General features: G+C 38.2%; 1 protein-coding gene across 4 annotated transcripts in view; it reads left to right on the forward strand.

Moving 5' to 3' along the window:
* Positions 1-13,963, forward strand: part of adcy7 (adenylate cyclase 7) — a 55,877-nt gene that overhangs the window by 22,741 nt on the left and 19,173 nt on the right. For 3 of the 4 annotated variants that reach the window (XM_048185008.1, XM_048185010.1, XM_048185011.1), the window contains exons 2-5: positions 7,886-8,403; positions 11,498-11,695; positions 11,864-12,028; positions 12,175-12,324. In XM_048185008.1, the coding sequence (XP_048040965.1) occupies positions 8,239-8,403; positions 11,498-11,695; positions 11,864-12,028; positions 12,175-12,324 (678 nt within the window). In that variant the 5' untranslated portion in view covers positions 7,886-8,238. Of the gene's footprint in view, positions 1-7,018; positions 7,043-7,885; positions 8,404-11,497; positions 11,696-11,863; positions 12,029-12,174; positions 12,325-13,963 lie in introns of those variants that run through there. The other variant, XM_048185009.1, reaches the window with a different exon arrangement.

The following is a 13,963-nucleotide window of genomic DNA, read 5'->3' on the forward strand; positions in this document are numbered from 1 at the left end:
CCCGGAGAAGGTCCGTAAGTGTTTTTGTACCCCTTTGTGATGGCACCACAAGGCACCGTTCACTTGCAGAACGCAAGTTTCTGGAGGGCGCATAAGTCTGAAGTGAGTTAAGGTATAGCGGTGCAAAGCCAGCGGTCGTTCTGTAGGCAAACATCAGAGCCTTGAATTGAATGCAAGCAGCTACTGGCAGCCAATGCAGACTGATGAAGAGAGGAGTGACGTGCGCTCTCTTCGGTTCGTTGAAGACAAGTCTTGCTGCAGCATTCTGGATCAGTTGTAGAGGCTTGACAGTGCATGCTGGAAGGCCAGCCAAGAGAGCATTACAATAGTCCAGTCTGGATAGAACAAGAGCTTGGACAAGAATTTGTGTGGAATGCTCCGATAGGAAGGGTCTAATCTTCCTGATGTTGTACAAGGCAAATCTGCAGGACCGGGCCGTTGTCGCAACATGATCTGTGAAGTTTAAACAATCATCCATCATCACACCAAGATTCCTGGCTGTCCTGGAAGGAGTAATGGTTAACGACCCAAGTTGAATTGAAAGGTTATGATGAATGGTGTTGGGTTGGCACCGACCACAAGCAGTTCCGTCTTTGCAAGGTTGAGTTGAAGGTGGTGGTCCTTCATCCAGGCAGAAATGGCTGTCAGGCAGGCTGCAATGCGACCAGCAACCGTCGGATCATCTGGTTGGAATGCAAGGTAGAGTTGTGTGTCAGCAGCATAACAGTGATAGGAGAAACCATGATCCTGAATGACAGATCCTAATGATGACATGTAGATGGAGAAGAGAAGTGGTCCAAGCACGGAGCCCTGAGGTACCCCAGTAGCAAGATGATGTGACTTGGACACCTCACCTCTCCAAGATACCCTGAAGGACCTACCTGAGAGGTAAGACTTGAATCACTGGAGTGCGGTTCCCGAGATGCCCTTTGACATGAGCGTTGACAGGAGGATCTGGTGGTTAACTCTGTCAAAAGCAGCAGACAGATCCAGCAAGATGAGTACTGATGATTTTGAAGTTGCTCGTGCCAGTCTCAGGGCTTCAGTGACTGAGAGCAGAGCAGTCTCAGTTGAGTGGCCACTCTTGAAACCAGACTGGTGGTTGTCCAGGAGGTTGTTCTGTGTGAGATAAGTAGACAGTTGGTTGAACACAACTCTCTCAAGTGTCTTAGCAAATGAAAGGATTCAGAGTGGGTTTTTTAAGCAGTGGTCAGTTGTCATGTGTTAAGAAGACAGATAATAATCTATGAAGTATAAATAATATGCAGTAAACATTTAATCAGTCTATTGCAAAAGCCACTGTATGTGATTCCTCACAACAAGTTTAAAAAGTATTTTCCAGAAGGAATTTAAATCAAATGGAAATTAATCTAAATGGGGACCTCGTCTTTTTTGCTTTCTCATCTTATGCATATGCTATTATTGGTGCACACACCTACCAGAAGATAATCACGGGCCTAGCCTTTGGTCTTTGCATTTCCATAAACATTACAGAGGAAAGCATTAAAATCTTATCACAGTCATATTGCAGTCATTATCCCTAATAATTAGCCTATTGTCATAATTTCAGCATTAAAAAAATCAGTGGATGGTGCTGCCTATAGTGGACAACAAAAAAGGAAATTAAAAATAGAGTGTTCCAATAGGTTTTACTGCATTAAGGCAGAGAATAGGACTTTTATTTGTTGAAAAAAGAGTAGCATGCATTGATCTTACTGTGTCACTGGTCTGTGGTGTTGTTGATTTGCATCTGCATGAAGTCTGACCCTCAAGGAGGCTGATTTTAGTGCTGTCAAGGTTCGTACAAGGTGCTTAATGCTTGAAGTACTGGAATTTGACTTTTTGAAATTGAAGTCCTGGAAAACCCTTGAAAACAGCCATATTTATGAAAAGGTACTTGAAAAGTGCTTGAATTATTGAAAGACATTATGTATGAAATTGTGTTATTTTTTCCATAAGACACAAACAGGGCCGGATTTACCTCATATTGTGACATAGGCAAAATACTTTTTTGTTAACAAAATCAAGCTCAAATGAAGTTACAAAGTTTCTCATCAGTAAATGTCTGATCTTGTCCATCATTAGAACGGCATCAGCCGCATCTTAGGCAGCAAGTGCATCAATATGTCAAAATCTCGTTATAAAAAGATAAAGTGCTATGCACAGGCTATTTAAGACACTCTTCTCCGCTCCTCAAATACACAAATGATTAGCCTTTAAATATAGTGCTTCTTGAGTCAAGAAAACGCTGTTCTTATTCAAACAACCAGTTCTTTTTTTTTACCTTCAAGCAAGCAGATACGATGCAAACTGCGAGCGACACTTCATTCATGATTCAGGAAGCAGGTGGTGTTATGAGGTTTTACCAACAGGTCAAGGAGCCAATGGAGTTACAAGGTTTAGTCATAAGCAGTTTTTAATACTTTTCATTGGTTAAATATTTGCAAAATCCACAAGCAGACCTAAAGAGTGACCAAAAGTAATGATTTATGGGAAAAAAAAGATAAAATATAGAGATACAAGGTTTCTGCCTGACAATATTTTATTGACAATAGTTTATTAATTGAAATAATAATAATTAAAAGATATAATTCTCCTCATTGTAATTGCCAGCTCTGTAATGTTTTTAATGAACACACGACTATGACAATATATGGTTTATCTGAGTTCTTCAAGCCTTCTCGGGTATTTTCATGATAATAAAGTATATATTAATACTTCAATGCTAATCGACAGCCTTTATCACTGTATAGAATACTGTGAAATAATATGCTGAAGCCACATCATCTCACAGAAGGATGTTTTCAAACACTCAACTAATGTTATGAAGTGAGTTTGGAGTAAATCGCACTAAGCCAAATCGGTTTAAGCCCGATTTCATGTTAATTGTGATTTATTGTGCATCCCTAATTAGTATGAATATGTTAGCTTTACTGGTATCTATAAGCCTGTGTGCTCCAAAACAATGACAAAATTCCCATTTAGAAGTTATAAGCATTCAAAACTTACAGTCTCTCACTTCTGTCAATATGAATCAGTGATTTTGGTGACATCACTCTGCACTTCAGCTTCTCATCAGATTTTCTGTCCAATCAAATGCTCTCTAGAATCTAAAGCATCCCACCCCCTACATTATAAATAGACACTGAAGCTGTGGCTAAAATTGTTTTTTACCATTTACTATTTTCTACATGGTGAATGGCACATAGTGCACTATACAGGGGATAGGGAATGATTCACAATGTAAATATGCTTTTCATTTGGGCGAATGAAGTCTGGTTTCACGTTAGTGTCAAGCGAACCACCGCAGCGCACACGCAGTCTGCTCCAGTCCAGAGACACAATAGCACAAAGCGGATCATATGAGCGAGTCGGCGCATACCAGAAAACATATCGGACCCATTTCAATTCTGTACAGAATGCTATATTTTGAAGCGATATGGAGGAGAAGCTGTTAGGGGCCGTTCACACAGAACGCGTCTTTGCGTCTAAAAACGCGAGACGTGGCGCTCAAGTGGTTTTAAAAAAAGCACAGCGTAGAACGCGATGTCTCGAGACGCGCTTTTGAGACATGAGGCAATAAAGGCAATAACGACAATAACGGAAATAATAGAAATAGGCAAACAGCAGAATTGACAGATAGAAGTTTTGACATCAAAAAAAAGAAAATAAGATAATAATGAGCACCTACTCCGCCATGTTGCAGTCATATAAAACAGTTGTCATGCCAACTTGCTACTGTAAACAGAAGCTCGCAGTCGCAACGCTTGCCCCGCCTCCGAGTTCTTCTGATTGGTCCACTGTTTTGGAACTGACATTGATGAGCGGCGCTGCGTGTAAAAGTTGAAATTCTTTTAACTTGACACGGCGTCTTAAAAACGCGGCGCTCATGTGCGAGGCGCTGCAAAAGACGCGAGACGCGAGCGTAACGGTCATGCACGTCCGTCAAGCGCGTGTTTACATAGAAAAACAATGGGAAAGTAGCGCATTGGAATAGAAAAACGCGTTCTGTGTGAACGGCCCCTTAGATTAAGAGGAAACTGTGGCTTTACCGAGCTCAACGCCTCTGGCCAAGCTATCGATATCAATTATTTTGGATGTAGTATATCAGATACAGTACATGGCAAATTTTCTAGAGGAAAAAAATCTCAACTAATGCTGTAAACTACACATGGGAGTCAGTTGGTACTACATTATAATATTGAAGGTTAAAATTAACTTATTTATATACAAACACTTAAATAACACTCAATGATGTTTTTTATAATAGGCCTAAATAAAGTTTAGAATAACATAATCATAATATTTCTACTCCAATTCTTTTTTTTTTCAATATAAACATTTAAATCGTGACTGTCGATTAAAATCGAGAAATCAATATTTTTTACCCAGCCCTACATTGTTTCTCTGTGTGTTAAAAAAACAAATACTAATTATTCCTGCGGTAGAAAATTATGTGGCACCAACAGTTTGCTATAGCCCCAGGACCCTATGTGTTAATGCGGGCCTGCCTATGCTTGTGTAATGTTAAGCGTCACATCATTGTGCAGGTTCAGAGCTTCACCGCTCTTTGCTGTGCGCTTACAGGAACTACAGCAGCAGCCAGGAGGATTTGAACCTCCCTGTTTCCGCATGGAAAGACTATTCACTCTCATTCCTTCTGTCTCTCCCACCCTCTCTCTGTCTTTCTTTCGGTTATTGCCCTGTTGGATTGTTCCTTTGCCATGGTAACTTTAGTTTGGGAATATAAAGGCCGCTTGTTGGCTTGGGTGCATTTGTCTGGGAGAGTGAGAGAGTGACATGGTACTGTCATTCAGGTCTTTAATGACCCTTAACAAAGAGAAAAAAAGTGGAGAATCCCAGTTCTCTATCGCTCTACATCTTTCTCTCTCTCTCTCTCTCTCTCTCTCTGCTTTTTTTCTGTGCTTCTTTTCAGGGGCACTTCAATGGAGCTTGTCCTTTGACTTTCAGCTTTTTTAATAGTGTTAGGGGATATTTCTAATACTTTTTTGGTAATCCAATGAATTTACGGGAAATGAGTACAGACAAAAATATTTCTTAGTTTTCAGAGCTGTTATCAGTGATCCGTTTGTCAGCAGTGCGTCAGCACAGCCGGGTTTAGCGTCATTTGAAACACTCTTGATGGTTTAGTGTGTTCATGGTGTGTGTACATTCAGATGTGAAGCTGTTGCTTACGCTTCCATGATCGTTTGGTTGCCCTCCTCAAACAATAATAACCTGCAATGAGAAATCATGACCTTTGGATGCAGCTTATTTACTCTTCTTCCTCTGTGGACTGTTTCCTCCACCTGAACGAGGATGTATTGATGCAGATTGTTTTCCAGCACATTCAGATCAAGGATGGGTCATAATGATGATGACGATAAACTAATCAACTAGATGTCCAACAACTAACTAGTCGATAAGGGAGGTCAACTAAGGCCTTTTCACACTTGAAATTGTTAATCCTGGGTCATTCTAAACCCCTGGTAAATGAAATCCTGGGTTATCTTTATTCACGTTTCACACTGCTTATACTATACCCGGGGTTAACAGTTAATCCTGGGTATTCATAAGCTATCGTTACACACTGCACATTCCTAAACCCCGGGATAAAGTCCTTATCTGCATATTTGCAGTGTCAGTGTCACTGACTGGACAAACGCAACACGTGACCAGTTTAAAACTCTAGTATTACATGTCCTCATATTAAACATTGCTGACTTGCTAAAGTGAACTTTTTGAATTATAAAATGTCTCTTCTTCACTCCAGTTGTCACGTTTTCCATTGCCGTTTGACATTTTTCCTATCATATGCAGAAACGACTGTTTATACATCATGCAGTGTTTCCAGACTGCCCAAAGCGCGTGAATATAAGGCACGCGATAGGTTGTCGCTTGCTAAGCATCTAGTTGTAACATTCTAACACCGCATCGTTTCACACTGTGCAACTTTGGCACCGCAATGCGTAGTTAACACCACAAAAGCGGTGCTAACCTCACATCTACATCTACAGTTACAAGTGTGAAACGCTCCTTTACTCAGGTTTAAAAGCGGTGTTTAGAACGACGATAATCCGTGGTTAAGTGCAGTGTGAAAAGCCCTCTAGTGTATGTACTGTAGATTTTTACACTACACTAGTCTCTTATGCTAACCAAGGCTATGCTAATCTAAATTGCAGTATAATATATTGTGAAACATTAACACAATTTAAAAGAACTGTTTTATATATATATATATATATATATATATATATATAAATGTAATTATTCCTGTGAAGGCAAAGCATCATTACTCCAGTCTTTAGTGTCACATGATCATTCCGAAATTATTATAATATGTTGATTTTCTGTTCAAGAAACATTTTTAATCAAATGGGCTTCATAGTAAGATCAATAACAGCTGCCTGCACCGTGGACATAATCTGTGTTCAGTGTTCACTCAGGTTTTTCTTTGTAAAGCTCCACTCCTCTCAATCTGAGTGTAGCTGCAGGTTTTGCCAAAGGATGCCATGGACAACAGCCATCAGCATGAGGCTCAGTAATGAAGAGAGCACTGAATCCACACAAATGTTGAACTCTACCCAAAAGCCTTTTTACAGGCACAGAGAGCCGCCAGTGTGGGAATGATTGAACAGAGCAGTGTTTATAGAGATCTAAGGAGAGTTGACCTGAAAATGTGCTCTCTAATCTTGATGCATGATTCCACAGCTTTTGAAACAAACCCAAGTTAGTTTCTAAATGAAAAGCTCCTTAAAGGGATAGTTCACCCAAGAATTAAATTTTTGTCATCACTTACTTGCCCTCAAGTTATTCCAAACCTGTATGAGTTTCTTTCTTTTGTTGAACACAAAAGAAGATATTTTGAAGAATGTTTGGTAATCAAACAGTTGATTGTAACCACTGACTTCTATAGTGGGAAAAAAAATACTTTGGAAGTCAATGACTACCGTCAACTGTCTGGTTACAAACATTCTTCAGAATATTTTCTTTTGTTTTCAACAGAAGAAAGTAACTCATACAGGTTAGGAACAATTTGGGGGTAAGTTTCATTTCTGTTTCATATCTCTTCAAAGGGTTAGTTCACCCAAAAATTCAAATTCTTTTGTCATTAATGAAGATGATTTCATTGAAAACTGAGCTATTTCAGTACTCCATAGACAGCTACGCAACTACCACTTTGACGCTTCAAAAAGTTCATAAAGAGATCCTAAAACTAATCCATATGAATTGAGTGGTTTAGTCTAAATTATCTGAAGGGACACGATCACTTTATATGATGAACAGATTGAATTTAGGCTTTTATTCACATATAAACATTGATCAACGAACATAAACAGAAGCTCAACTCAACCTACAAGAGCTTCTTGGGAAGCTGAAACCTGCTGCGTAACACTTGAGAATGAACCTCATTGGTTCTCGCGTGTGTCAAGCAAACATGATTGAGCTTCTGTTTACCACAACTGATGTGCAATGTTTATATGTGAATAAAAGCCTAAATTAAATGTGTTCATCATATAAAGCAATTGTGTGTTTTCAGAAAATTTGGACTAAACCGCTCGATTCATCTGGATTAGTTTTACGATCTCTTTATGAACTTTTTGAAGCATCAAAGTGGTAGTTGCATAGCTGTCAATGGAGAGTACAGAAATCACTTAGATTTCATCAAAAAGATCTTCATTTGTGTTCTGAAGATGAACTAAGGTCTTGAGTGTTTGGAACGACATGAAGGTAAGTAATTAATGACAGAATGTTCATTTTTGGGTGAACTAACCCTTTATTTTCAGTGTTTCTCAATGTGGGTCAGAATGACTATAGTAGGTGTCATATTAGTGTGATCATTGTAGCACATCTAACAAATAACTCTCTGTTTTTTGTGTGACAGGAATTTTTGGACTGTTGAAGAATCCGTAATTGCATTGCATCACCTTTCATTCAACTTGCACACACAGTGGAACCCTGAAGCCCTCTCCAACAGGACTAGGAGGAGGAACCAGAGTGACGGGAAAAGTACAAAAATAAGAAGGATCATAAAGGACATGCACAGAATGGTGCTGTGGAGGGTAGAGCTGAAGTGTTCTGCACTGGAATGACCTCCCACACACTCTCACATGGTTTCTATGGGAATTTCAGCATAGCCGCACTCTGCTGGCTGGGAGGAGGTGTATTTCTGTGGCATCTGATCACTCTGCTTTGGTAGGCCAGTATTATTTAGTCGCCTCACTGCCTTTGGTCAGAATGCCAGCAAAAGGGAAGTACTTGCTGAACGAGCAGAAGTTGAAACAGGAAGCATTGTACAGGAAATTTTCTGGCATTAGCCAATACCAGCCGTTCGTTCTGTTGCTGGGACTGAGCATGCTCACCTGTGCCACACTGCTAGTGCTCTTCTTCAGCCTGAAACTGGTGAGACGTCACATTCATGCAAATGCACTCACACAGTATACACGCTTACACACTCGAAAGCAGGGGAAGCCAGCCCTGCTCCTGGAGGGCTACCTTCCTGCAGACTTCAGTTCCAACACTGCTCCAACACTCCATCACCCATTTGCTTAAAATTAGGAAAGACACAGCAAAGTCAGTATTCAACATGCATTGCTCTTCTTTCTGGATCAGGTTTGTCCTTGTTGTTCAGATTGTGTCTGATGATTGAAGCAGCCTCTCTTACATAATCCTGCGGCTACTGAGGTGCTTATTCGCTGTAGTTGCGTAATCTGAGGCCTGATGATCACAATGCTGATGTGAACTGGCATTATCCGTGACAGGAAATTGAGTGTTTTAATTGTAGTAATTGGCAGTTTATGCCAAGTCCATTGGAATTGCTTTTTCTTGGGGAATATGTGGCACATTTTATGAAAGTCTCTTTCTCTCTGGCTCTTTTGGCACATTATCACATAAACTTGCACATAAACCTTCTCTGCGGTAAGCTGGATGTAAAGAGGGGCCGTGAACGCTCCTTCCACACCTCTGTTGTTCATTTCTTTAGCAGATAAGCACTATACCATCTGTGAGAACTACTGTAACCTCCTCTCTCTGCACCAACTGGCCGTGGGAGGAGCAGAATTACAACCAGTGTTGCTCTCTGTGTGTGTGGGCGTGTGTGTGTATTTTGTTTTACTATTTATTTGAACCTTCACAAAGCCCATAGGATGATGGGGGTATGTGTAGGTGTTAGATTCTGTATGCTTGTGGACTGAGGTATGTATTTTGTGCTCTGTTTGAAAGTTAAGTATCTCATTGGTAATTCAGAGTGGTTGATTTAAATGGGTGAACATGAGTGGAGGACTCACTGCGGTGAGTGTGTATATTGGTGGGTGGGTGAGTGGCTGGGTCAACCTACCGCTGTGATTTGCCCACACAGGTAATGACTTTTAGTCTGATAGTGTCGTTTAATCATTTTAATAATCCAACTTTATATATGTACTCTATGTGTTTAGAGATTTAGAGATCATACTACTGTTCAAAGTTGTTCAAGGCTGCACTCATTTCATCAAAAATACAGTAAAAACTTTAGTAAAAAAAAATATAGAAAAACAGTAAAATAAATAAATAAATAAAATACTGTAGTCAAATGGCACTCCAGTTTGTATAAGGGTCAATGACGTGATAGGTCTTTTTTTTTTTTTTTTGTCCAAAGGCCTTAATAATAAAAAACAAATATATGACATCCAAAGTATGTAAGGTAGTACAACTAGATCTCTTTTATTGAATCCAAAAGGTTTTAATTAAATTTTGCTACATATTAAGGTACTTTAAAGTCATTCGATTTAACCGTCCAAAGGCCAATAAAGCCATTTCATTTGTGATTAAAATATCTTAAAATGTAATAAATGTATATATATTTTTATTGTGGCATGATTTCATAACATCATATATTAACTGTGAAAAATGTTATTAAAATTTTGTGAAGTCATTGCTTTGTTATGAGAAAGTGAAAAATGAATTTCATTGATGTCATTCGGAATAACCAATATAATTTTTTTTTTATTTTTTATTATTGAACAAGTTTCACATATATTCAACATATATAAATGTTTCACAAATAATGCTTTGATGAATTTGATATCACCATGAATCAGTAATACTTAGTCATATATTGCGAACTATAACATTCATTTGAAAGATATTAGAAAAATAGTTTCAGAAATTGAGGAAAAAGAAAAAAAACAAAGAAAGAAAAAAAAACAGAAAAGGGTATACATGTATATTTAAATTAAAGAAGAGGAATTTAAGTCTTTGTAAATGTCCATAGTTCTGATTGCTTTGCGGTTTGAAAGTCCTTGTAAGGTTTCAAAATAAATCTTCATGTCAGCCTTGGAATAACCAATATAAAGGGACCATTTTGGATCAAGTCATGCGGTCAATATCATGTGACAAGATGTGACATCATTCAGACACCTGCAAAGGACCACATGGTCATGAAGCAAAGTAACAAACTCTCTTTTAACTATTTTAAGCATTCATGTTTTCACTTGCTCATACACATGCCCCGAAACATGAGGTATAATATAATATTTTATAATATTTTAAAAACTTGTAGTAAATATAAAATGTTTGATTGTCCTTTTGCTAGCTAGCTAGATATCTGTCTGTTAGCATTGTTTGAAAATAATGTAAAAAATGACAAAAGCAGTGTTAATTAATTTAAAAACCACATAATCTCATTGTTAACACTTAATAAAACTTCAAAATGAATTATATCTCCATTATGTTTTTTTTTTTTTTTTTTTTTTACAATTTTTAAAAACCTTATCTGTCAATGACCCATATATATATATATATATATATATATATATATATATATATTAGAATAGAGAGTTCAGAATAATGTCATTTATATGAAACAGATTTATTTGTAAAACAAAAGATTTATTTGCAAACAAAAATAGTTCCAAACTGAGCCACAGTAGAATGAACTAAATGAATCAGTGTTTTAGAATGAATCTGCTAAGTGAACAATTAAATGACTCTCATAAGTTATTTGTTTTATTCCTGAATGAATCAATGTGTTTGAATGAATTGGTTGATTGCAGGATTTAAATGACTCACTTGCCGCTCACTACTGTTGTAATGATGTAACCTGTCGAAAGAGTCACTAAAACATCCACGGCCTGTCTGGAATGTGCAAACATCAAATTAGAGGGCTGTAACTAACCTTTTTTTTTTCCTTTGTCATAATTGTGTTGCAGCTATTAATGCTCACTCAGATGGTGTCTGGTTTTAAACTAGAGTTAGTTCTGTGACAGATGGAATCAAGTGATCTCTGGAGCTTTTTGAGGATTTTTGGCTCCTGCATTTTTATGTTTGCATTTTTCTGCCAAATTTCTTTTAAACAGATTTCTTTATTTCTTTGGAAACTTATGCACTCCAGCACATACACCAACTCCCACACACACACACACACACACTGCTTTTTCCTAAACCTTTGAATAAGCTGTCTTGTGTGATATGTGTATTTGCCCTAAACACCTTGCTCTCTCCATGTGTGTATGTGTTTCAGGATGCACATGGCCACGGTGTATTTGTGGGAGTTGTGGGAGGAGCGTTGTGTTTGTTCCTGGCTGTGTTTATATTAGTGTGTACAGAGACCCTCTCTCAGAGATGGAGAACTTTGCTTGGCCTCTCCGTGTGGGCCACACACCTCACAATGGGCTTTGCCTTTATTTTTGGCATTGGAAAAATACAACCATGGGACCAGGTAACACACTAGCTTTAATAATTTACAGAGACTTGCTACTTTTCTCAGCAGGAATTTTCTTATGTTTTCACTGTCATGCATTAAATCGTATGGCCAGTAATCTGTAATTAAATACTGGTCAGTCTTAAATAAATGTTGATGTTGCACTCTTCATCTTGTTCTCTCCAGGTGCCCTTCTTCCTCTTCATCATCATTACAGTCTACACCATGCTGCCATTCCAGATGAGCTATGCTGTAATCCTGAGTATCATCTCCTTTCTGTCTCACATCATTGTTCTTTCGGTGCACCTCACAGTCTCCAAAACCCACCCCAGACACCTCATCACCAATCAGGTAAAATTAAATCCACATTAGGGTTGGTAGAAAGGAAAGCAGGTTTTCAGCTTCAGCAAGTCTGTATGTAAAGAAGCTGAAAAGGATATAACACCTCAATGTTAAAATGTTAAAGTCAGTCTCTCTCTCTCTCTCCCTCTCTCTAGTTGCTGTCAAATGCTGTGGTGTTTGTTTGTGGAACTATAGTCGGGGTTTTTCATAAGGTTCTGATGGAGAAAGCTCTCAGGCAGACATTTCAGGATACTCTTCGCTGCCTCGGCATTCGTATGAAACTGGAGATTGAGAAGAGACAACAGGTGCTCATACGACTTCACCTAAACACATCACAGACACAACCAAAGCAAACATATATATATATATATATATATATATATATAAAACAAATACAAATTATGTTGTTTGTAAATATACATGTTCAAATACACATCACCCATGATATCTTACAATTTATTTGTCATTTCTATTGTCTGGTATGTAAGGGCATCAAACTGTCTGTTTTAGAAAAACTGTATATAAAGTATATTCCATTTGATAGTGTGCATGAACACAGGCGGTCAGCACATGCTTGCTTGAAAGTTTAATCTTTGTCCACTATTGCATTATTTCTCTCCAGAAGTTATGAGCGATAAAAATGTCTGTGTACTTCTTTAAAATAGGGTTGCAGGTATCTCTTATTAACCCCCTCAGACAAGCGCTCATCAAAATGGGCGTCTGTTGTTATTGCTTTGTCCATAAGTTGTTAGTTTGTTGTTCCATCTCTTCTCTTCTATCTGTGAAACAACGGCCCAGCCAGTGTTGCCACATTGCGGAAAAAAAAAACATAAAAATCAAGGCGCTTGTGTGAGCTGATTAGAAAAGTCTGGCTGCACATGTAAAGTATGCACGTACTATGCTGATGATGAAATTTATGTTGCACGCTGTACGAATGCCCTTTGGGCTTAAAGGGTTAGTTCACCCAAAAATCTCACCCTCACCCTCATGTCGTTTCACACCCGTAAGACCTTCGTTCATCTTCAAAACACAAATTAAGATATTTTTGATAAAATCCAATGGCTCAGTGAGGCCTCCATTGACAGCAAGTTAATTTAGACTTTCAAATGCCCAGAAAGCTACTAAAGATATATTTAAAACAGTTCATGTGACTACACTGGTTCAACCTTAATGTTATGAAGTGACGAGAATACTTTTTGTGCACCAAAAAAACAAAATAATGACTTTATTCAACAGTATCTAGTGAAGGGCAATTACAAAACACTGCTTCATAAAGCTACAAAGCTTTATGAATCTTTTGTTTCAAATCAGTGGTTCAGAGCGTGTATCAAACTGCCAAAGTCACGTGAACCATTGAAATTTTGAAACACTTATGACATAACGAAGCCTTGTTTACTGAAATCACATGACTTTGGCAGTTTGAGATCGTTTGTTACATGCTCCGAACCACTGATTCGAACTGATTGATTTTTGGGTGAACTAACCCTTTAAGTCCATCTAACTTAGCACAGTCCTTCAGTCTGTTCTGACATGAGTTGTCATATATTTTCTAATGGATTGGACAAACAGTTTGGCCTTAGCTGACAAACCACCCAGAACACCCTAGCATATACCCATCTTCGGTCCTAGCAACCACTCGGAACCTTGGCCACTGCTTAGCAACACTATAGCAACCACAGCTTTCAATCTACAAATCTCTCTTCAAACTGCCCAAGTATTTGAACTATGCAAGACTGAGATCCTTCAAACGAATTTCTCTTCAGTCTGCCCAGGTATTCGGTCAACATAAGGCTTAATTAACCTTCACTTTATTTATTTATTTTTTAAAAACTTTGAATATAAGCTTTGGGAATTTTCTCTTGCAAACCTTTTTAATTATTTCAATTTATTTAATGCTTCATCTTTACATTTGACAGCTGAGGATTATATTATACATTGAAAATT

Source organism: Megalobrama amblycephala, linkage group LG3 (assembly GCF_018812025.1).
Source record: "Megalobrama amblycephala isolate DHTTF-2021 linkage group LG3, ASM1881202v1, whole genome shotgun sequence".
Taxonomy (NCBI): domain Eukaryota; kingdom Metazoa; phylum Chordata; class Actinopteri; order Cypriniformes; family Xenocyprididae; genus Megalobrama; species Megalobrama amblycephala.